Source organism: Calidris pugnax, unplaced genomic scaffold, assembly GCF_001431845.1.
Source record: "Calidris pugnax isolate Ruff unplaced genomic scaffold, ASM143184v1 scaffold9, whole genome shotgun sequence".
NCBI lineage: Eukaryota > Metazoa > Chordata > Aves > Charadriiformes > Scolopacidae > Calidris > Calidris pugnax.
Genome location: NW_015090778.1, coordinates 4,882,304 through 4,904,870, shown reverse-complemented (window position 1 = coordinate 4,904,870; position 22,567 = coordinate 4,882,304). Strand labels below are relative to the sequence as shown.

The window sequence follows — 22,567 nt, the reverse complement described above, 5'->3', positions numbered from 1 at the left end:
CTGAGCTATGAATAACTTAAAGGTTGCTCCTGACTGTAGCCTCAAGGCTGTGATGCTTGTTTTCTCCTCCAGTGCAGGGTGTCAGCGTGGCTGTACACAACCAGGGTAGTTGGAAAGAGTGTGGTGTGAGATTCAAGCAACAGAGACAAAGGTTTGGAACCGAGAAACCGTCCCCACAAAACTGGTTTTATTTTTTGTGTTAACATTCCCATCAAACCTGTGCAGACAATGTTGCTGATGACCAGAACCGGAAATCAAAAAGGATTTTTTATGGCCTTTTGTGCCACTCACGCTAAGGCTGGTTATGGTATAGAAAAAAAATCCAGCTCTGCTTTTAGCTGTGCAGCCAAAACCGTTGCTGAATACAGGAGCAGAGAGACTGAAAAGTCCCCAGGAAACAGGTAAGTGGAAGATTATTTTGTACAGCATTGGTCTAAGAAAAACATCTAAGGCTCGTCTTCACGCGAAAATGATTAAGAAATAACTAGAGTGTCCGTGCAGAGGTCGGCAACTCTTTCAGATTCCCCCTTCCCCCATCCAAACAAGCACAAAGGAAATGAACTTTGTGGGGGTGGGATGGGCTTTCCTTGGCGTAGTTCAGAAGCTGTCTGGAAGGGATCTTCCACCTTTTCCTCTTCTCCACAGCTTCTCCCAAGCAGGTGGCCCTGGGGCTCTGCTCTCCAGGTCATGGGGCTCATGGTGGCAACCTGTCCCGTGCCCACAGAGTCCCTACCACCAGCGGAAGTGGGCATAAGCCCTGTTGGCCTCTGCCATCTTGTGCAGCACGTGCTTCTTCTTGATGATGGGCCCTTCGTTGTTGAAGGCCTGGATGAGCTCCTGGGAGAGCTTCTCAGGCATCATCGTCCTACGGTTCTTGTTCTCCCTGCACTCAGTGATTAACCACTTCATGGCCAGGAAGCGCTTCCGATTGTCCGTCAGAGGGACTGGGACCTGGGAAAGGTTTAAACCGTAAGTTATGGCCCTGTGAGGGTGCAGGAACCTGCTGTTCTCTCCAGCACTTATGGCCCTGTGAGGGTGCAGGAACCTGCTCTTCTCCAGCATTGACACAGGTCCAGCTGGACACGTGCAGATTTACACCATGCTGCTCTCTGCAGTGAGACCAGCTCCCAACAGCTGTTCTGTGCCAATTCACCTCCTCCATCCACAGAAAGTGGCCATTGCTACCAAAATGGAAAATCTGATCAGCCCTGGCTACTGCCAGCACACACTGGCCTTTGTCAGGACTTCTACTCTATTTGGGAACTGGATCCAGGCAGGTTTGGGCTGGCAGAAGTGGGAGGTGGTCACCACTCCCCTGCATGGAATGACAGGGAAATGCCTCCACATTTCATTTCTCCATTAGGTCTTGAGTGTTGCAGAAGCCGTATTTAGAGCCAGGTTCTGCTTGTGTTTCAAATACCGCGCTGTATCTCCTTGACCTTTTCCTGCTGTGCTGACCTACCCCGGGCCTTTGGGACCTCGACCCGAGCAACATGATGGAGCAGAGAGGATGGGACTCCCAGCCTGGGGGCCTGACCTTGGACAGGGTTTCTAGCTGCTGTTTTAACCCCAATTGCAAAGTGGCTCTCTATCTCAGGAGAGAAAAGCTTGAGTTGAAGGGGTGGAAACCATTGCATCTGCTTCCCTAGATAATTCTCTCCTGACCAGGCCTCCCCCAGGCCTCCCCCTTTCACCTGGTAGGTTTTGCCTCCTTTTGTGATGCTGCTGAGCCCGATGATGGGCTGGCAGTTTTTCAGAGCCTGGTGGAAAATAACATAAGGGTTGCATTCGATTGTCTCCTTCTCGTCTTCTGGAGCTTTGTAGTACTTCTGCAGCTGCTTCCTCTTAATGGCCTCTAGAGTCTTGGGGCACAAACAAGAAAGGAGACATGAAGAAAAGATCGATTATCCCACTCCATAAAACTACATCACCTTTACAAGCACCCCATTTTCACTTGAGCAGCTGTTTTTCTATAGGCAACATGCCAGTTGGGGATTCTTTTAACTCATGTTCTACTTCACCCTTTTCCAGCTCTTCAGTCTCTTTATCAGACATTGCATTTGGGGTGAGGGAGCTGTGTAGCACAGACCTGAGCCAAGGAAGGGCAAGGAGGAAGCAGAGACAGGAATACAGGTCAGTGTATGCTCAGCATCCTCCCCTCTGGCCTCAGGAGCCCAGAGCCTGTGTTTCTCTGTCACAAGGAACCAGCAGTTACTTGGGGAATATTTGGGCAAGGTGTGTCCCCATTTCAAGAGCTGGAACACACCAGATGGGACCACCAGCTAATACCAGTCACAGGAGGGGTCAAAACCGTGTCTCATAGGTGACACGTGTAGGACTTTATTGACAAGCTAAACAGAAGATAAGGCATGAAAGAGAGCTGGAATGAAGATCTTTTGAGAAAATTATGCTTTTAAGGGTATACTCTGAGTTTGAAGTTTAGTGGTGGACTTGGCAGTGTTAGGTTAACAGTTGGACTTGATGATCTTAAGGGTCTTTTCCAACCTAAATGATTCTATGATTCTACATAAGGTCCAAGAAACACTGAAGAGTGGAAAGAGAATGTTCTCCATTACGCTATCACCACCAGGTCTGTGAGGTGAATAAGGCTGGGGCTTGTACAAAATGCACAACTGATCAGGTAAATAATGGTGTATTGGGTGTGCAGAGAGAAATGTGTTAGGATGCAGAAATTATATGAGTTCTGGTACTAATTCCAATGGGCTTGACCTCCCAGCTTCCCATTTTATATTAACAGAATAGCGAGAAGAAACTTGAGTTCTCACCTGAGCCATGAGGCTTCTGGCCAGAACTTTATTTCCATCCTTCATCATCATATTGGTGAATTTACTGTAAACACAAAGCCAAATGCAATCTGATTTAAATTCTGATTTTATCACCCACAGAAATAAGCCCCCCCCCCGGTGTGTTGTTCCCATGGTTAAATCTGGGTGCTGCTAGAGCTGCTGTAATTACCCTCTAATCACCGTCAGTCAATAGACTGGCTTTGTGGGAAAAGATTAACCTGAATAAAAGGATTGTGCTGTAACAGAAGGAAATGCACAGCAAGGGGAGGCTGAGGACAGGACAGCACAGCTCCCAAGCACTTCAGCTCCACAGGACCCAGCTGTGACAGCGGTGGAGATGATGCTTTCTCTGACCTGATCATAGGGTCGCTGAACACGGAGCTGGAGAGAGTGGGAGGAGCAGCTTTTATGGGTTGAACAGCCTTAAGCTCCAGTTTTTCCTTCTCCTCCTTGGTCAGCTCCTCCGGAGGTTTCTGATACAATTCCTTGTTCACTTCTGGCTCTACGAAACTGGGGTTATAGCGACTCCATCTCACCTGCGTCAGCCTGCAAAGACAAGAGGAGGGGGACCTGTAAATTGACATGATCTGCCAGGAGGAGGGTGTGGAGAGAGATGTGAACACATCTCAGAAGGACATAGAATCATTCAGGTTGGAAAAGACCTTTGGGATCATCAAGTCCAACCATCAACCCCACTCTACAAAGTTCTCCCCTACACCGCATCCCCCCGACACATCAAAACTAGAGAGGCGTCTCCGCCTTCCTCTCCATCGCTGCTTCTCTCCCGCAGCAGAGCCACAGGCGCAAATCAACAGCAAAGCCCGCAGTTTTGCTGCAAAACTGTCAGCCAATGCCCACGCCAGAGGGACGGGCCGCGCCAGGCCTCCCCGCCAGGCCCTGCCTGTCCCCACGGGCCGGCCTCCCCACAGGCCTGTCCCCGACAGGTCCCATCCTGCGGGCGACTTGTCCGTGGGTGTCCGTGTACAGCGTACACCCCGCCCGCTCACCCAGCCCCGCTTACCGGGGCAGCCAGGCCCGCAGCCGCCGGCTCAGCCCCGCCGCGCTGGGCGCCGCCATCTTCCCTCCGCGCCCGCTAAGGGGAGGGAGGGAGGAGGGGGCGGTGCTCGGCCAGGCCCCGCCCCTCCCCTCACGGCGCTCGCGCGGCCGGGGCGTGGCCTCGGGGCGGGCCGGCAACATGGCGGAGGCGGAAGGGGAGAGCCTGGAGTCGTGGCTGAGTGAGTACCCTGGGCATCCCCCCCCTCACCCGTCCCTCAGCCCCTCAGCCTTCCCCGGCCGGGGGTCCCTCAGCCTTCCCCGGCCCCGCTCCCTCCGGCCTCAGCGCCCCCCCCACCCTCCCTTATCCCCCTCGCCTCACGGCACCCCTCCTCCTGCCGCTCCCCTCAGTGAGGCGGCGGCTCCCGAGCGGGCCGGGGCCGTGGCGGTGCCGTCCGTGAGGGGCTGTGAGCGCCCCGAGGATGGTCCTCCGGGAGAAAAGACCTCCGGGGTGGGGGGGGAAGGGCTGAGGCCTCCCCTCAGCTCCGGTGGCCGGTGCCCGCGTTGAGGTGCGGAGCTGTGGGGGTCAGGGCACGGCAGCCCCTTGGGGCCGCTCATCCGTTTGCTCGTCGGGAGGTGTGAGGAACGGGCAGGTTTGTAGCTCGAGCACCCGCAAGGCTGTGGCTTTATTTATTTATTTTACCATAATGGTGTGTGTGTCTGTTCCTGCTGTCTCTTCTTCCCTCACCTGGGTGGTGGTTGGCAAAGTGTACAGCCTTCGTGCTGTCCATGGGGCTCAGAACTGTAGGGATTTCACAAATAAATTATATTAATGTGTTATACAAGCGTGCTTTTCAAGCAAATTCTGCTTTACACCTAGCAGCAGTTTCAGGGTAGGAGGTATGGCTGTCCGTTCCCTACAGACTGGAATGTTCAAACATCCTTTGTCAGGGTAAGGTATTTTTTAATCACAGGATCTCTAATGTTAGGGGCAGGGGGAAAAAATAAACAAAAAAAAACCCTTGGCTTGTTTATCCACACTTTGCTGAGTATCCCCTTGTTGTGTGTCTGTCTGTGAATCGGGTGGCTTTTGGGCTGTTGGCTGTACAGAACCTTGTGCTCCCAACCCAGCACTGGCAGATCAGGAGGTGATTCTTGAATGAATCAGTCATAACAGTAATTGTTTTTCATATATTTCACACAGAGGGCTCCTGCTGCTGCCCCGGAAGGCTATCCTGCACATCCCTAGCCCGTTGTCTAGATTTTCTTCTTTTTGTAATAGTTATTTGTTTGGTTATAGCAGCGAGTGAAGTTCCTAAGTACTCAGCCAACAGCAGAAGATGGTCATTACCCTGCATACCTTAGAGTACAAAACATGTTACCCTTTTGGGCTTACCTTCCATAAACAAGATTAAATAATTCTTGTTCTTTGTATTTTTATTTAAGATTCAAACACATAGATGGTATCATCCTCTGTTAGAGGAGTTACTGGCTAAATGATGTTTTCAGCTCTTCTCATTTTAGATCAATCCCTTCTGTCCTCTTACCATTTTTGCTCCTCCTCTGAACTCCCACAGTTTGTCAATATCTTTTATTGTAGCCAGCGAGACACATGAAGAAACACCCACATCCCTTCCTTTTCATCTTTCTCTGAGGAGGACTGACTCACCAAGTTCAGTTTGTGTGTGAAAATATCTCTAGTAGGAAGGATATTTTAGGTTGTATAGCCCGGAAAGCTTCCTGGCTGTTTGTTTTGTGGGGTTATTTTTTAATTAAAGTTAAGAGAGAAGTTATTTCCCTTGGCCAAGCAGTAGGATGTTCTGCACCGGAGGACGTATGCTAAAGGCTAGCATTGCAAAGGCCTTACTCACTGTAAGAAGTGTTGCAGTGAGCCTGATTGCAGAGGTGTACACATTTTTCAAGGCTTGAGTGTTGCTCCCTCGTTTAAGAGGATGCATTTATGCCAGGTCACTGCTACAGTGATTTGTGCTGGTGTGATTATATCGCTCCTCCCATAGTAGGGGAGCAGAGAGCAGTTGGTGTACGGAAATTACCGGCGGAGCCGTGCGGACCGGGCAGGCAGAGTGCAAAGGCTGGGGCATCTCAGCGCTTTCACCAGCCCTCCTGAGGTTTTCTTTCTTGTAACCATCACAAAGCTGCACCATGGCTAATGCTAACCTTGAGGGTGTGTGCCTGCTGTGCCCTTACTAAAGGGAAGGGCCAGAATTGCTCAGCAGCACAGCCAACTTCTCAGTCACTGAAAGATGGAAAATTTCTTATTGCCAATGTTTTTTTGGTTTTTTTTTCTGTACCGGTAATATGTGGCCTTCCACACTGCCCTGTCTCTGTCATCAGGTGGAGTCATAGACCCATGAAGTAACATCATCCTCGTGTCCTAATACTGCAGCAAGATCTGCACTTCAGCCAGTGATGATCTAGCATCTTCATGTCTCCTGCCTCATTTCAGGCAGCTGGGATGAGAGAAGGTGATCCTTTCTGTTCTCTCCCTGCCAGCGGGCTCTTCTTCTGCACTTAGCTGAAATAGGAGAGGAGCTTAGAAAATAATGTCAGTTGTACAAACGCAGCTGGATCCTTTGACTGTAGCGCTGCCTTTTCTACTGCATCCAAAAGGAAGCTTATTGTGTCACCCTCATGTCAGGCTTAGGCAATGTCCAGGCATGGAATAGATGCAGATAGATGAAATCTTATGGTTGCCTTAATTTCTTTTTTCCTTGTATTGTCATGGATGAGCATTCTCCTTCTCCTCCCGGGGATACAAACAGAATCTCACTGTTAGACTGCACTGCTTGGGCCAGAGGATTTCCAATTCATATGCTAAGCATGACCTGGGGAAACCCTTTGTTGGGATGGCTTTTGTCTCATTTCAGTATAGAAGTAAACCCAGGAAAATACAAGCATTCATTACTAGTCAATTAATGGTCTGTGGTTCTTTTCGTTCCAATGTTTTTTCTCTATAGAGAAAATAAGCACCTTTGTTTCATATCTAATGATGCATCTGAGTGTTGACTCATTAGCGTTTGGGGGTTTAGCAGAGCAGCTGGGGGCTGGATGGCTCTGACTCTTAGGCCAAGCATGAAGCAAGTTCATATGTCCTGAGCACAGTGGTGTCTGAAAGCTAAGGCAGAGGTGGTGGCAGGACTGGGGTAGCGCTGAGAATTTTGTTCCCAGGTTGCTCGTTCGGATTCACTTGGTTGCCAACGTGAAATGGGATTTTCAGGATGGGGCCTGGTGGACAAGAGTCTCTGAAAGCAAACTTTCTATCCGCTGCCAAATGGGCTTTTGTTGGCAGTTTCAACAAAGAAGCCAAGGATTTGATATTCCAGAGCACCAAACTCTTCTTCCTGGAAGAAACCCTTTCATAGAAGGGTTGAAGCATATTTATAAGGCAGTGCAGAAGAGCTCCCTGCCCACGTTTTTAAGTGTTCTGCATAAAAATAGAGGAATTTAAGTTATGCCTTCATAGACATGGTGCAGCTTCATGTAGGGATGTCCTGAAAAGGTTAAGCAAGGTAAGCTAGCTCACCTGGGGTGCTGTGTTCATGTGGCTGTACTGAGATAGGTACCCAAATCAGTTCAGGTATCCATGCACGCTGTGCATTGTGTCATGAGAACACATCAATTTCCAGAGCCAGGGCAGGACTTCTGGTCAAGCTTATTAACTTTTATGAACTGGGCTTTCAAATGGAGATTTTATGAATGCTGGAAATAGGGAGTTTCCTCATGTGGATCATAACTTCCCTTCAGTAATCTCTCTCCTTCTGAGACTTTACTACCTTTATGTGAGAGCTTTTGGTGCAAAAAACTTCAATGAATCTGAACCCAGTCTGAGAGTGTGAAATAATCCAGTGTCATTCCAAGAAATCTTTGGAGATGTTCAGAACAACTTGAAAATTAACACTTGGAACACGGAGATGTTGGTTACATTTTGCTGTTTGTACCAGATCTCTTTCCTAATTTCAGGATGTGCAACCAGCAAAGAGTTCATTTAGTTGAGTGTCCTTACTTGTTTGTGCTCTTCCTGGATTTATTACATAAATTCCATTAACTCCAGCCAAGAACCGCATTTCTTTCGTCTAGACCTGCAGAGCAGCAGAGGTGCTTTGGAGCACCGAACCATGCACAATACCATTTGACTTGCATGAAAAGGCTTTAGATTGTTGTGAGTCTGTGGTTTCATGATGCTTCCAGGGTGTTCAGCAGTTGTGAGTGTGGTAATAAGGTTTAAGCGCCACATGTTTTGAACAGTTGCTTGGCTCTGCAGCAGCTGCGTTTTAAACTAAGCCTCCCTTGAATCTCTTGACTTCAAAAAATAGCTTGGTGGCTTAGTTTGTACAACAAGATGTGATCCTATGGTTAGCCCTCCCTGGACTTTTGCTTATCAAGGGTCCCATGAATGTCACCAGCGGGCACAGAGATTCGCCTCTGCAGGTGTAATCCATGGAACAATTCACAAAATTGCTTTACAACTCTTTTTTCATGAGGAGGAAAATAAGAGTAAACCTTCTAGAACACTACAATAGGAGGACTAAGGTGCACTGTGAAAGTGATGTTTCAGAGTAGATACTTAACAGCCAGTTTTATCTGCCCATGGAAAGGTAAAGATATGTTTTATCATGATTAAAAATTACACTTATGTAGTATGTATATATTTTGTTATGCTTCCCTCTGTGATGAAAGTACAGGGATATGTGCTGGTCTTTACCCTGTCCTCCTTTCCCTGCTCTATACTGTCTGGCTAAGCAATAATTTCTTTTCTGTGTCTATTTCCATTGTATTAAAATTTTTGAGGAAGGCTGCTTAAATGCCAGCCCTTAGATATGTAGCTACAACGTGTTGGTTCTTCCCTTACAAGAAAGAAAAATCATCACATCCAGTCATCTTGGCTGGAAAATTAGGTTAAAGCAGGAATCTGGTTTACTGAAAATTCAGTGCTCCATCAGAGTTAAGTGGAATACAAGGAGAAGATGCATTTATAACAAGAAAAGATGCTGATAGCCTCACTAATCAGTACAATAAGCGAGGTCCTGGTACCTTCAGGAGCCTGAAATAGCCCAGTCAGTAGAGCATTGGCCTGTCCGTGTGAGCATACTGGATTGGAATTCCTGATCAGGTTACAGGCAATGGTGTTTATTACTTCCAAGAACATCTCAATGTGTAATAATAAATTTCAGTGCATAATTCCCAGGAGAAATGCTAAGGCATCTAACAAATCAGCTGGCACTCTAAAAACAAGTGTTAATGTTAAATGACTTATATTAAACATCTGATGTTCCAGCTCTTACTTCTACCAAACTCCCAGGGAATACAAAAATAACTTCCCATGTAGAAAATGTGAGGGTTTAGCCTTTAAGGAGTTTAATGTTATAGCCAAATAGAAAGAGATAACATTTCAGGCAGAGGGAAACTGTATGAGCTCAAATATTTTATCTTGTACTCTCATTTAGAGTATGGAAATATGGTCTTTCTAAGTACTTGAGATTTGGCACTTGGTGTTTGGTTTTTTTTTTTTTGGAAAGCAGTGATTCTTGCTGGATATTTGGATGTCTCAGCTTGGACACACCCTTTTTTCCCTGAACAGCCATACCATGTGTGAACTTCTTTCTCCTTTCATTATAGTTGGCAACAAATATCAAATGCTTTTCTCTAGGAAATGCATGACCTTTTATACTGTTTCTTTTGCTTGATTGGTAATATGTTCTCTTTCCCTTACCAAAGATAAAGCCACTAACCCGTCTAACAGGCAAGAAGACTGGGAATACATCATCGGATTCTGTGACCAGATCAACAAAGAACTTGAAGGGTGGGTGTCCCAAACCATTCTAGACTTAATAAATTAACATTCACAGTTTAAAATATATAATTTTGTTATCAAAATTCCATATTTTATTTTATATGTGTATTGATATCGCAATGAATATCTGGCTACAAAAGAAATAAGATGCTGTGAAGTGTGGTTTCTCTTCTGTGAAAGGCAGCGTGGCTCATACACAGACTGAGCACTGGGAAAATGGAAATTCTGAATCTGCCTCTAATGTCAGCTTCTGCAGCTGCAAGATTCTCCTCTGGCCAAACTCAGTCTGTGAAATGGGGTTATAACTCTTAGTGTCTGATGGGGCTTCATGTCTTTAAAATCTTCACAAGGATTTAACTTCACAAGGATTTCTTAACTGAGGAAACCTCCTGGGTCACAGCATTCCTGTAAGCTAAGGAATAAGTGTTTTCTTCTGGAAAAAGGAAACTAATGCAAGAGAAATGAAGTGATTTCCTGGGCTGGGGACTGTACTGGGAGTTGTTTGGCCCCTCCCAAGCAGGAATCTGGAACTGCTGGCTCAGACTTCCAGCCCTCGCTTCCTTTCATACGTGCAAACACCCAGGCCTACAAAGATGCCCTGAACATTTCTTTTTAGTCTTTGTATGTTGATGGAAAGATAAAAAGTACTAAACGGCATTTCCTTTTAATTATGTGAAAGACATCTCGTTTGAACAGCAGAATCTGTGCAAGTTTGAAAATACTTCAGTGTGTTCACCTGCTTTGTTCATAATGGGGACCTGCTTTGTTTCAGGCCACAGATAGCTGTGAGACTCCTGGCTCATAAAATCCAGTCGCCGCAGGAATGGGAGGCGGTCCAAGCCTTGACAGTAGGTAGTCCTTACCCCTCCTCTTAAATCCAGCTATACACCATTTGACATCATCTGTGCAGAGCATAAAAGGGCATGATGTGTGTCGGTGGGGTTAGTGGGGCTGGTTCTGGGGTTGAATGTCCTGATTCCCTGTTGCTGGGAGGGAGTGGACGGTAAGAAGGAGCCCGGTGACGTAATTGAAATGTCCAGATTGCTCATTAGCAATAGAGCAGTCAGAAATAACTCTGGTTTAGTTTTAGCTGCGTTCACTTATTATCTTCAGTCAAGATTTGTGTTCATTGTTGTGAGACCTAATGGTGAGATAACTCTGACCCATGTGTACGTGGCTGAGGGTGGGAAACCAGCCTGTTTTGATGTGTCACCCCTAAAGATGGGAGGTTCATGCCTGTCTCACAGAGCAGGAATCCGTGTCTTACTGGCATGGGTCCTTCAGTTCCCTTGTAAACAGAACGCAGGTTACTGAAGAGTTTTGGTGTTCATTTCAGCCCCTGTTTTTGTTACTTGAATGCAGGTGCTGGAAGCTTGTATGAAGAATTGTGGCAGAAGATTTCATAACGAAGTAGGGAAGTTTCGCTTTTTAAACGAGTTAATAAAAGTTGTGTCTCCGAAGGTTAGTCCATGAGCCTCGTGGCTGTATTTACTTTTTGTTTGGTCTCCGTAAGCTACAGGCAACATCCAAAATGTTTGCAGTGCTCTGTCTGGCTCGTTGCATTTATTAGCCTATACTCAAGAACATTTTTTAGCTAAGGGATGGGGTTTTTTTTTAATGCTCTGCTTACTATTTTTCTCAGTAAGTTGTATTTATTTACCATAAATTTATTTACCATATTTACCTTGTATTTATTTACCAGTATATAGTCTCTGTGCTGTTCTAATCCTTCATATAACTCAAGGGCTTCTAAAGTTACCAGTATATAGTCTCTGTGCTGTTCTAATCCTTCAAGGGCTTCTAAAGCTTGGGCTGTATTCCTTTTAAAAAACAAACAAAACCCCAGCATCAGTGGAGGAGGGATGTGATGCAGAGGTGAAAACAAGGGACTTAGCAACACACCATGGAGTTCTAATCATCAGTCTGGTCCCGTTTTGCTGTGCTAACAGTGCCTGGCGTGGTCCCTCAACATCCATGATCAGTTTAATGTGGCAAAAAACAGACAGAGGCACCCCAAGGCATGATTGATGCAGCAAACTATTCCAAGATTCTTTCTCATAAGATGGGGGTTGGGGAGGGTGGTTATCCCTATTGCTGTAATTTTTAAATAGCAAAATCCTGAAACCAACAGAATAGCTGCTTTTTCTTTTACTGCAGATAATCACAGCTTCTCTTTACTTTATTTCAAATATATTTGAGGAACAATTTTTTCCTCTTAATATCTTAGATCATCTTGGAACTTGGATTATACATCTTTTAGTGTCTATCACTGAATGCCTATTCTCTGGGTTTGGGCTTTATTCTTAAAAAGAAATGAGGAACGTGGAAAACTGACATCTTTTCCCCACTCTCAGTACCTGGGAGACCGGGTCTCAGAGAAGGTGAAGACCAAAGTCATTGAATTGCTGTATAGCTGGACGGTGGCATTGCCAGAAGAATCCAAAATCAAGGATGCCTACTACATGTTGAAGCGACAAGGTAGGAAGTCAGCTGCTTGTTTGTGCATTCTCTCCAGCCTGTGCTTTAAGTAGGAATGTCACAAAATATACATCTTCTAATTACATGGGGTCAAGGCAAGTTCTGAGGGAAGATAGAACAAGGGAGAAATTCCCTGAAAAGCTTCTCATTATATGTAAGTGCCTTGGGCTGGCTTAGATCGGCTTTTAACTAGATTAGTTAAACACCTTATAAATGCTTTAGTTTTGGTTTGCAGGGCCTTTTTTGAGGTTTTCTGGAACTAGTTATTAATTAGATTTGAATACATCTAATTTAAAGTGAAATAAGAGCGTCCATGTAGCCTTTTGTGTTCTTCTAACTAGATCACTTTACAGTTGTACCTTTAGTTTGACTGATAAAACTTTACTGTGCAGGCACAGTGAAAAAGGCTCAGCTTAGAAGCATGCGGCTCCGACACAAGAAAAATTGGTTCCAGCAAAGCTCCTGAGATAGAGCACAAATCCAGGGATTTGAGAATGGAATAAGCAGAAAGCTTGGCTCTTTCCCCACTCGTGGTTGGGAGTCTGCTCATCACCCCGTTTTGCATTGCTGTCTGCTTTCCTGCTCAGCTCATTTCCACAAACAAATGTCGTGCCCATGAGCTTGCACAAAGCTGGGTTTTCTGAGACTTCACTTAGGGGTTCAACAGCCAATGTGAAAGGGGGAAAGACAAATAGTGGAGAGTTATTCATTATACTGAGCTGCTAGAGGAGCAGTATGGACATGGAAACGCTGTTGCTGGGGTTTTGGCATTTATCAAAGAAAACTTTCTTTATTTTTCCAGCTAGGAGACTCAGTGATTTTGATCCTGTATTGTTCATGAGAACAGTGTGCTGGTATCGATGGACACGTTGGCTGCGTGTTCGCTTTGAGAGCAGCCTGTGAATAACTGGGTGCACTGTCTGGTGTGACTGTGTGTGCAAACCCCTGTGGGTTCCCTTTCTGCTTTCAGGGATCGTTATGTTTGATCCTGTGATTCCTGCAGACAGAACCCTGATTCCCTCTCCACCGCCTCGTCCCAAAAACCCTGTGTTTGATGATGAGGAGAAATCCAAGGTACAGTGAAGACTTGTATCGTAATCACTAATGAAGAGTGATTACTCAATGCTACTACTACTACTACTTACTAATCTCAATACTCAATACTAATTCGGCTTTTATTTTCGGTCCGGTGATGTGTACTTTCACAGAATTCATTACTTTATCCCCCTACCTAACCCGAAGTTAAGAAAAATTATCTAGTGTCAGAAGTGTCTGAGATTTCACAGATATGTCCTGTGTAGAAGCAAGAAGGCAGCAACTCGCATGAAATAATAAACCATAAATTATTCCAGCTGAAATCACTGTAACTATGGAAGCAGGATAAGCTTTCTGATAATGGGCTCTCTTCTCCTCAATTGTTCACTTACATTTCTTTTGCTGATTTTTTTACTGATTGAAAATTGTTGATTACATTTACCTCTCCAAAAGGTCTTTATTTGTTTTCTGAATATCTTCTCATCTTACAGCTTCTAGCCAAACTGCTGAAAAGCAAAAACCCAGATGATTTACAAGAGGCCAACAAGCTTATAAAATCCATGGTAAAAGAGGTAAGAAAGTCATGTAGGATTGATCCCAGTCAGCAGTCTGCTTTCCAGGTTTTACCAATTTGACTCCAAAATGGTGAAGAGCTTTAGGATCATGTGAGTGGCAGCACCTGGGTTTTTGAGGCTCTGGGAGCATTGTGTTAGTACGTTCCTTAGTTAAGACTTAGACTCCAGCTCACAACTGGGAGATGTTGGTATCACAAAAATGTCTACATTTGGTGTCTCTGGGGCAAGGATTGAATGCCCCTTATTGTAATTAACTACATTCTCATCACTCAAGATGGTATTTCATGTCAGGGTTTGGTGGGACCATCGCAGTACCAACCCTGGACAATGAGGACTGAGTCATTGGACGGGGTCTTCTCACAAGCAGGCTTCATGGAAGCACCTTCCTGTTTGTAGAGCTGTGATGCATCCACCCATGGCAGTCATTGGAAACCCTGGAGTCCAGGAAATGACTCACTCTGTTTCTGGCCAAAAAATAGGGTCACTTCTAGACTGAAGAAGATGTATAGGTTGCTGCAATGTTTCCATTCAACCTTCTCCTGTCCCCAGGGCAGACTTTCCTTTAGTTGGAATCTCAAATCAGAGATGGGTGGACATTTTCTACCAAAGAGTGCTTGTTGTTACTAGTAAATGTTTTGCTTCAGAGACATTTTTTTTCTTAAAATAGCACCAAATGATAAAAAAAAAAATAATCTTCTGAAAAGGTTGGAAATTAAAGACTATTTAATGAGACTTTTCAGAAATGCAGGAGGTTGTATCACTTCAGAATGGCGGTGAAAAGATAATAAAATAAGCACAACTTCACATGAATGAGAATTTGTTGGGGGTTTTTTCTAGCTTAACTTTAAATAGACACTATTTGACATGATTTACAGATAACACCTGCTGTTGTGATACCGTGGACCTTTACAGGGAAGCTCACTTTTTATGTCTGTGTTTTACCCCCTGTAGGATGAGGCTCGGATTCAAAAAGTGACGAAACGCATGCACACACTGGAGGAAGTAAATAACAATGTGAAGCTGCTGAATGAGATGTTGGTTCATTACAGCAAAGAGGACTCATCAGAGGCCGATAGAGAGCTCATGAAGGTGGGTCTGAGCTGCTCCTTCTTCCCAGAAATCCCATGGTCGGTCTTTTCTTCTTACAGACTTGAGCTTTGCAGAGAATTACAAAGAATTTGAGCTAGGGTTAAAAGATTGGGAGAACATCAAGAAGGTAAAAATCAAAACAGACACCAGGGCCTTGAAGGCAACACCTTATCTGATTTAAAAAGGTTAAACCTCCTTGTGTTTAACAACAAGCTCCTGAAATAATGGTAGGAAGCTAAAGAAACTGGCTTCTTTCTGCAAAACATTTCCTTCTTGCCACCTTTCTTCTGTGTGGTTGCAGACTCTCCAAGTAGAGGTTGCAGCACAGTTCTGCTTTTCCTTGGGCTTTTAGGGAGTACTGTAATACCAGAAAGGAACATCTCTTTTGGGCTAGAGCTGGCCCTGAGTGCTGATGTGAGGAAGGACTGAGAGATGTTGTGTTGAAGGTGCAGATGGTGTTTAGCCTCCCAGGCTAACGTAATGCTTCACATCTCTGTAACAGGCAGGGACAGGGGATCTTGGTCCAGCCACACTGGCGTGTCCAGCACAGGGAGACTGCTTTTGCTATTCTGGGCTTCCCAATGCATGCCTGGGGAGTCATTCTGGGCTGACTGGTATTGCTGAAAGTGGCTCCTGGCTGATGAAACCCTTTGTGCTAATCTGTCTTGCCAGGAGCTCTATGAAAGGTGTGAAACCAAAAGACGGACGTTATTCAAGCTGGCCAGTGAGACAGAGGATAATGACAGCAGTTTGGGTAAACGAATTTATATTTCTCCTTTTTTAATTGCTTTTGTGACCTGTGGCTGTGCAAGGGCTCAGCGAGGGAATGGCTGCTGTAAAGAAGCCTCTTCACTGTGAATGTGCTTCGCTTTGAGCAAGCAGATGAAAGACAAGATCCTTGCTTCTTTATGCTTATCATTTAAATTCGGGCAAGGACTTGACAGGAAGGTGGAGGTGGTGGTTTGGGAGGCTGGGGGTGATAATGGGGGACAGCTGCTGCTTTGGAAGGGAAGGGGAGTTGCTGTGGGGAACAAAGCTTTGGACTCATTTTTTCATTGTTACTGTAATGTGCACAGACCTAGAAAGGTCAGGGTACTGCTTAGAGAAGCATGGCAAAGACTAATGGACCTCATGGCCAAATAATTATGTTTTTTCTTGCTGATTATTTGGTTGATAACTGAGTACTCTCGATGTTGGTGGGAGCAAAGATACTAAAGTCTTGGAGGTCGTTTTTGTCTCTCTTGCATGTAGGGGATATTCTGCAGGCCAGTGACAATTTATCCCGTGTGATAAATTCCTATAAAAAAATAATAGAAGGGCAAGTGATCAATGGTGAAGTGGATCTCTCCGGGATGTCTGTGGTGGAAGGTGAGTTCCTGGAAAGCCAACTGTTTAATTCTGAATCCTGCAATTCTGAGTCTTTTCAATGGGATTTCCTATTAATTGGGGTAAAGTAGGCTATTGAGGGTTCCTGTAGCCGACATCTTGTGAATCAGAGGGGGACAAGCCAGCTCCTGAGCAGGGGATAGACAATTCTGGACATGAGCAACAGTGATGCAGCTTTGTATTTTCCAATGCCTGTTCCATATTATTAAAACTTTTGATAACATCAGTATCAAACCTGCATCTGAACAGTTTGTATGGCTGCAAGTTCTCATACATTTTCTTCCCCACATTTGTCCTGTTTATTAATGGTGATGTGTAAGAAGGGGACGATTTTATCAAAAGGACAATAGAATCACAGAATTATTGTGGTTGGAAAGGACCTCTGAGTCACCGAGTCCAACCACACATACACATTAAAAAAACCCTACAATCTCAGCCACTAGAGCATGCCCTGAAGTGCCAGAGAGAGTGGGAGCCAGGCCAGGGGTCCTGGTTTTGCCAGCAATTGCATTTGTGAATTTAGGCCAGTCGCTCACTTTACACTTCAGTTTCACCATTGAAAGCTCTGGACACGTGTGTGGCAGAGGTACCATTTTGGAGTCCCTTACACGTTTCTGGATGGAGAGCAGTAGAGGAATGTGTAATGCTGCCTGACAGCAGCTTATTGAGACAAGACTGTCTTGAATATGAAGGGAATTCTAGATCCAGACACTATGAATTTTCCTCAGGTCTCTGGCTCTCTGGTAGCCTTTGTTTATTGTAATTCTGTAGGATCTCCCAAAGCCTCACCTGAGCTGAAAGGATTTTGAAAAGACTAAGAATTTTGCTACAAGAAGCACTGGGGAAAGAGCAGTGGTTGGAGCAGGTGTTGATTTTCAGATAGAAATTTCCAAAGTCTCTGGGTTGATTTAAGCAGCTTGTGGGCAGCAAAGGGTTAGGTGGAAAGTACGTGGGCTTCCTCTGTTACAAAGAGCCATAACACGTGATTAAATGAGGATCTGTGTTATCTAAACCATCTCTCTGTAATTTCTGCTGTACGTTGGGTTTGCTCTGAGCCTTTTACCTTCTTTCCTAGTAGTGCTCTTCTCCTGTCCGCTGCAGGGAGTAACTCCACAAGTCACCTCAACACCCTCATTGACCTTGGTGGACTGGACGTCACCAGCACCCCGCCACCTCCAGTGCCACCCACCACCCTGACGCCAGCCCCCACAGCAGCCCCAGCAGAAATCCCCATTCTCCCACCTCCTCCCCAGACCTTTGCCCAGTTGCGGAGCGGTTCCTCTGGCCAAGTGGAAGCTGCAGCCACTCAGCAGAGCAGCACGACCAACTCCCTCTCCCTGCTGGATGAGGAGCTTCTGTGCTTAGGTAAGACACCGAGGGGCCCAGAAAAGGGCTACTCAGTCCATCCCTAACAAAGACTGCTTTCTTCCTTCAGTGTGAGGGTTGGCTGCACACACAGCATGCCTGAAAGGAGCCTGAGATGCCTTTGGTTTCTAGAGAAGTCCAGGGGACACTCCCTGGCATCATTCTGAATATAAGACCTTGTCAGTGAGTCAGTATTAAAAACTCAGATCTTCCCAGGGTAGGCTGCAAGTGAAATAACTTGAGTGTAATTGCAGTCTGGTACCTGCAGGTGCCTGGACATGCCAGCTGCAGTTCTGTACGTATTTCACCCCTGACTTTGTGGCTGTGCTAAAGTGCAAGGTGCCTTAGAGGGGTTGCTTACAGAACCCTGCAGAACGCCTGCCTGTGGAGCCTGGGTCTCAGCAGCAGAAGACACTGCACATCAGGAAGGGTTAGAAGAGCTGTGTGCAGGGGGTGCTGTCACCTACTCCTGTGTCAGTGTCTTTTCCTAATCATAGGCTTGCAGCTCTTTTCAGTCTTTCATCAGGTTCTTGGGCTCTGGCAGAGCTGAATCAAGTAGTTTGATGGTACTGAAACAATTGCCAGGGGATGACATCTGACTCACTTTCTCCTCCAGTCACCTGCTTGTTATTTTTCCTTTCAGGCCTGAATGACCCAGCCCCTACAGCAGCAAAGGAGACATCAGAAAACAACCAGTGGAGCATGTTTGAGGTACAAAGGAGGGTCTCTGAGGAAGGGGAGGGAATGGTTGTGGGAGGTCTCAGGACACACTCTGTCACCTTGGAGAAACGTGATGACACATACAGGCAGAGGGACAGTTCCTCTCAGTTCCTGAGGGGAAGTTTGGCTTAGCCCTGTAATCTGGGATAGCTGTGTCTGAACAGAGTAGATATCCCTGAACCTGGCTTTCTCAGTTTCCCATCTGACCCCCATGATGTTAGCACTTCCTTTGCTTAAATTACAGATCAGATGTAGCCCTGACATAGGCCACAGAGTTTGCTGCTTGCCACCCAGCACCTGTTTTTGCGGTAAATCTATCTCCCTCTGTAACAGTGCCATCTCTGCAACAGGGGGTAGCAGTGAGTGAGAGCATCTGCTTGTCCTCTCTTTCAGAACGACCAGTTGGACCTGGATTTCTTTAATCCGAAGACGGTGACTGGCGCTTGCAACCCTGCAGGGACCCCTCTTCTCCATCCCACATCACAGACCACGTGTGGAACGTCGGTGACGCTGCCTCCTGCTTTCACAGCCTCTCAGACTGCTCCCAGCATCCCAGTACCAAACACGGCACCATTTGTATTCTCTGCTGGACCAGCTGCCCCTGCGGGGCCTCCTAAGACTATTCCAGCTGCTCCTGGGTACTTCAGCTCACCTGTGGGGAGCAATATGTCACACAAGATGGATGCATTGGGACAACTCCTTGAAGAAGCCAAAGGGTAACTAGAAGTCCTGAGCTTTGCTTTGCTGCAGTGAGAAAGCTGAGCTTGCTGGGGCTTCGGGTTCAGTGGCAGACCCTCAGCTCTCTGGTTTGGTAGAAATGTGTGACTGGGATTTTTCCTTTCAGAGAGTTTCAGTTGACAAAGTAATACAAGGGTCCCAGCTCTGGGAAGGGAAGGCAGGCACTACTGGGTGGAGCACAACAGAGCTGTTCTGTTGCCCGGTACAAATGTGGGGTGTAAAGTTGAACAGGCTGCTGAGGTACAGAGGCCTTTGCCCACCTCGGCAAAGGTGGGACTCTGCTTTCTTCTTGACTTAGAGAAGTGATGCCTGACCCCACCACCACTGCTTCCCTAGTAGCTCTCCTTACCTGAGACCATAACGAGACTCCAGTCTGGCCCTGGGGCCCTGCTCTGTCCTCATGATCTGCTGTTATCTCTGGGTTTGTGGTGAAACACCTGCTTCACCTTCAGCTCAATTTCCTGTATTTTTCTGTCTCTGTTCCAGGACTGCCACCCAAGGCATGGCGACACCCTCGGTGTTCCCTGGGGTTACTTTGCCAACCGCTGTCACCTCTGCCCCGTTAATAGCCCCTGCAGGGCTGCCAGCCACTGCCCCTGGAGCCCCTCCGGTTCCTTTCCCAAGCACCTGCACTGCTGGCTCGGGAAGTCCTCTCTTCCAGCCGGCATCATTCCAGCAGCAAGGCAGTCCCATGAAAGCACCTGAAATTTCTTTGGCCAATGTCCATGTGCCCTTGGAATCCATTAAACCCAGTAAGTATCTCAGGTTTTCCACCTCTCTCTTGAACACTTTTTAAAAGCAAAGCTTCTTGACAAAGCTTATGAAGTAGAGAGGAAGGATGAGCTGTCCCACACAAAGTCAGATTGCCTGATGCTGCTACGGAGTGTCTTCTGCAGCATAAACCTGCATTCCTGTCCCCTCTCTCTCTGGTAGGCAGTGCCCTCCCAGTGACAGCCTACGACAAGAACGGCTTCCGGATCCTCTTGCACTTTGCCAGGGAGTGCCCGCCGGGGAGGTCGGATGTGCTGGTGGTGGTGGTCTCCATGCTGAACACGGCACCGCTTCCTGTGAAGAACATCGTGCTGCAGGCTGCTGTGCCCAAGGTAGGGACGTGTGGCTCAGAGCCTCGGCGACGTGAAACTGGGATTTTGGGAAGGCTGGGCGTGAACTTAAGGACTTGAGACAGCCTGGTTGTGCCTTGCCTATAGGCTGTGCTCTGGTTCTGCCTGTCTATAGGCCATGCTCTGCCTGTTTCCAAAACATAGAGCTGGTTGTCAGAGGCAGAAAACACTGAATAGGATAAATAGAACGCTATTGCAGGTAGTTAGTGTTCTGTTTTTCTTGCTATCCGAGATCAATCCAGCTGGGTCTGTTCATGAAGGTGGCTCAGCACAAATGGCAGGGCTGGTTACATGGACAGAGCCACCCTTGAGGTCTTTAGAATCAGAATTTCTAACAGGCATCCTAGATCTGTCAATATGTTCCATTCTAGTCTTACTGCAGCTAGATAATTTTGGATGGGCAGCTTTGTGTTTTGAAAACTGGCCCAATCTCAGCTATGATCTGCCTGCTGTCCTGAAGGTGTTCACTTTAAAACCTCTGGCACAAGAGCACTCAGGAAGGTGGTGTTGATGTTCACCTGAGCAGTGCTTTTACCCTGGGCTGACTTGTCAGTCTGCCTGTTCCTATCACATTGCACAAGCCAGGCTGGCTCTTGTTTCCTCATCCTGGTGTGTGGATTGATCCCCCCAGTTTGGATGTGTGCTGTTGTCTCCCCAGCCTGTGCGTGCAGCTTTCGTTGTCCCCACAATAGGAGACAATCCATGAGGTTCCACTTTGTTTTTCATTTGCAGTCCATGAAAGTGAAGTTACAACCACCCTCTGGCACAGAGCTGTCTCCATTCAATCCCATCCAGCCACCTGCTGCCATCACCCAAGTCATGCTTCTGGCAAATCCTACGAAGGTGAGAGGGACGGGGGGGTTTATCCCGTCCTTGTCAGACACGTTTGATGTGAGCTGAATTCTGCAGGGGAGCTGGACCAACCGTTTGAGCAGATAAAGCTGTTTATTCCTAATGTGCCCTCCAGAGGTGGTTACTGCACAATGTTGGTGTTTCAGTTCAGGGCTAGAGGGAGCCTGTTCACAGTCTCTTCTCCAACAGACCGTCAGCAAGAAAAGCATGAGCAGGACCTGTACGTTTCTCCCAGCGACAGTCGGATAAGGCTCAGCTTTAAGGGGCAGTGATCAGAGCTGTATCGGGAGTTTGCCTGACTCCCTCGTGCACGGGAAGTGCCTGGCTTCAGTGATAATTAGATTGTTGTCAAATTAGCTGGTGCTGTGGAAATACTTTTGCTGTGTTGAGGCTGTAGCCTGACAGACCTGGACCAACAGACAGATTTTAGATTATGTCTGTTCCATTATTCTTTAGGGATGTACCTGTGGCTGGTGAAACAATGTGAATAATGCTTTCTTTGCTGCTGATGGTGCTGGGAGCACCTGAGTAGCTGTTGTTACTCATTGAAGTAGCCAGCTCCATAAAGCTCAAAGCTGTATGCTGAAGCAGTTCCTAATTATTTGACAAGTCTAGATGTTACTACTTGAGAATTACAGCAAAAGGGTCCTTAAAGTATCAGCGGAAAGCTTTGAGATCCAAAAGGATAAACGTCAGAGGGGTTTGGTGGATAGTTGAAAGACTTTGTGAGGTACATGGAGATCCCCTCACTGGTTCTATCTCCTGCTTACCGTTTTACTAGGAATTTTGCGGAGCAGGAACTGTTTTATCTTCCTCCATGAGAGGAGGAATTTAATTTTGAACATGTGGAACTATTCCAGCAGCATTCTCAGGCTCACTGGAGAGCAGCTGAGCAGTGGGTGCTGGCCACAGATGTGCCAACTGTTATCACAGGGCATTCCTGCTTTTCTCCTGCTGTTCCTTGCTAAGCAATACAGCTTTTGTGGTATAAAAACTGTAAGGTAAATAACTCGGGTTTGCTAAATAGCTGAACTACTCCATGAACTTCCCCCCTCCTATGTGCAACAGGAGGCCTGTGTGCTCTGCAGAGCTGTAACAGGGAGGTGTTTTGTTCAGGAGCTGTTCTCATGTTGCTCTTGGGTTTTGTCTTCCCTGCAGGAGAAAGTGAGGCTGAGATACAGACTGACCTTCACCCTGGGAGACCAGCCCAGTACAGAGGTTGGCGAAGTGGATCAGTTTCCCCCGGTAGAGCAGTGGGGGAACCTATGACCTCAGGACACTGCCAGAGACTGTGTGACAGGACCAGGGAAGGATCCCGCGGGACTGGGATGAATGTGAGGTGGGGAGGGACGCACACGCTATCCACTGGTGACGTTCAGCTTTGTTTACATGTCCTGACCACTCCGCTTGTAGCTTTAGTCCAGAATGTTTTGCCCCACCTGGAAGGGGTCCTGGGACATTTCTGCCAAGCATGAACTGAGCGGGCAGCCAGCCACAGGCAGCGCCGCCTGCTTTTATCTTGACCTCGGGGTGAATCTGGTTCTTATCTTCCACTCTATTAAACTTGAAGTTATTGTATTTTAGGGGGGGGGGGGG

The 22,567-nt window shown here is 46.6% G+C and overlaps 2 protein-coding genes across 3 annotated transcripts; one reads left to right on the top strand and one right to left on the bottom strand.

Annotated features, from left to right (window-relative positions):
• Positions 1 to 152: 152 nt before the first annotated feature.
• MRPS7 (mitochondrial ribosomal protein S7) lies at positions 153 to 3,896 on the bottom strand. Its single transcript, XM_014950390.1, has 5 exons — positions 3,829 to 3,896; positions 3,162 to 3,353; positions 2,787 to 2,850; positions 1,695 to 1,862; positions 153 to 951 (listed from the first exon to the last, which is right to left on the bottom strand). The coding sequence occupies exons 1-5, from the start codon at positions 3,882 to 3,884 to the stop codon at positions 730 to 732; spliced, it is 702 nt and encodes a 233-aa protein (XP_014805876.1). The 5' UTR covers positions 3,885 to 3,896; the 3' UTR covers positions 153 to 729.
• An 81-nt stretch (positions 3,897 to 3,977) lies between these two features.
• On the top strand, positions 3,978 to 22,557 carry GGA3 (golgi-associated, gamma adaptin ear containing, ARF binding protein 3). 2 transcript variants are annotated; one of them, XM_014950347.1, is made up of 17 exons: positions 3,978 to 4,042; positions 9,537 to 9,621; positions 10,385 to 10,460; positions 10,975 to 11,073; positions 11,967 to 12,090; positions 13,061 to 13,164; positions 13,617 to 13,697; positions 14,652 to 14,789; positions 15,462 to 15,543; positions 16,041 to 16,157; positions 17,277 to 17,540; positions 18,184 to 18,251; positions 18,654 to 18,976; positions 19,485 to 19,750; positions 19,932 to 20,101; positions 20,852 to 20,962; positions 22,130 to 22,557. In XM_014950347.1, exons 1-17 carry the CDS (start codon positions 4,003 to 4,005, stop codon positions 22,238 to 22,240), a joined length of 2,259 nt encoding a protein of 752 aa, XP_014805833.1. In that variant the 5' UTR covers positions 3,978 to 4,002; the 3' UTR covers positions 22,241 to 22,557. The 2 variants fall into 2 exon arrangements, with proteins under 2 accessions (XP_014805833.1, XP_014805842.1); XM_014950356.1 differs by having other exon boundaries at positions 4,005 to 4,042; positions 9,562 to 9,621.
• The last annotated feature ends 10 nt before the right edge of the window (positions 22,558 to 22,567 follow it).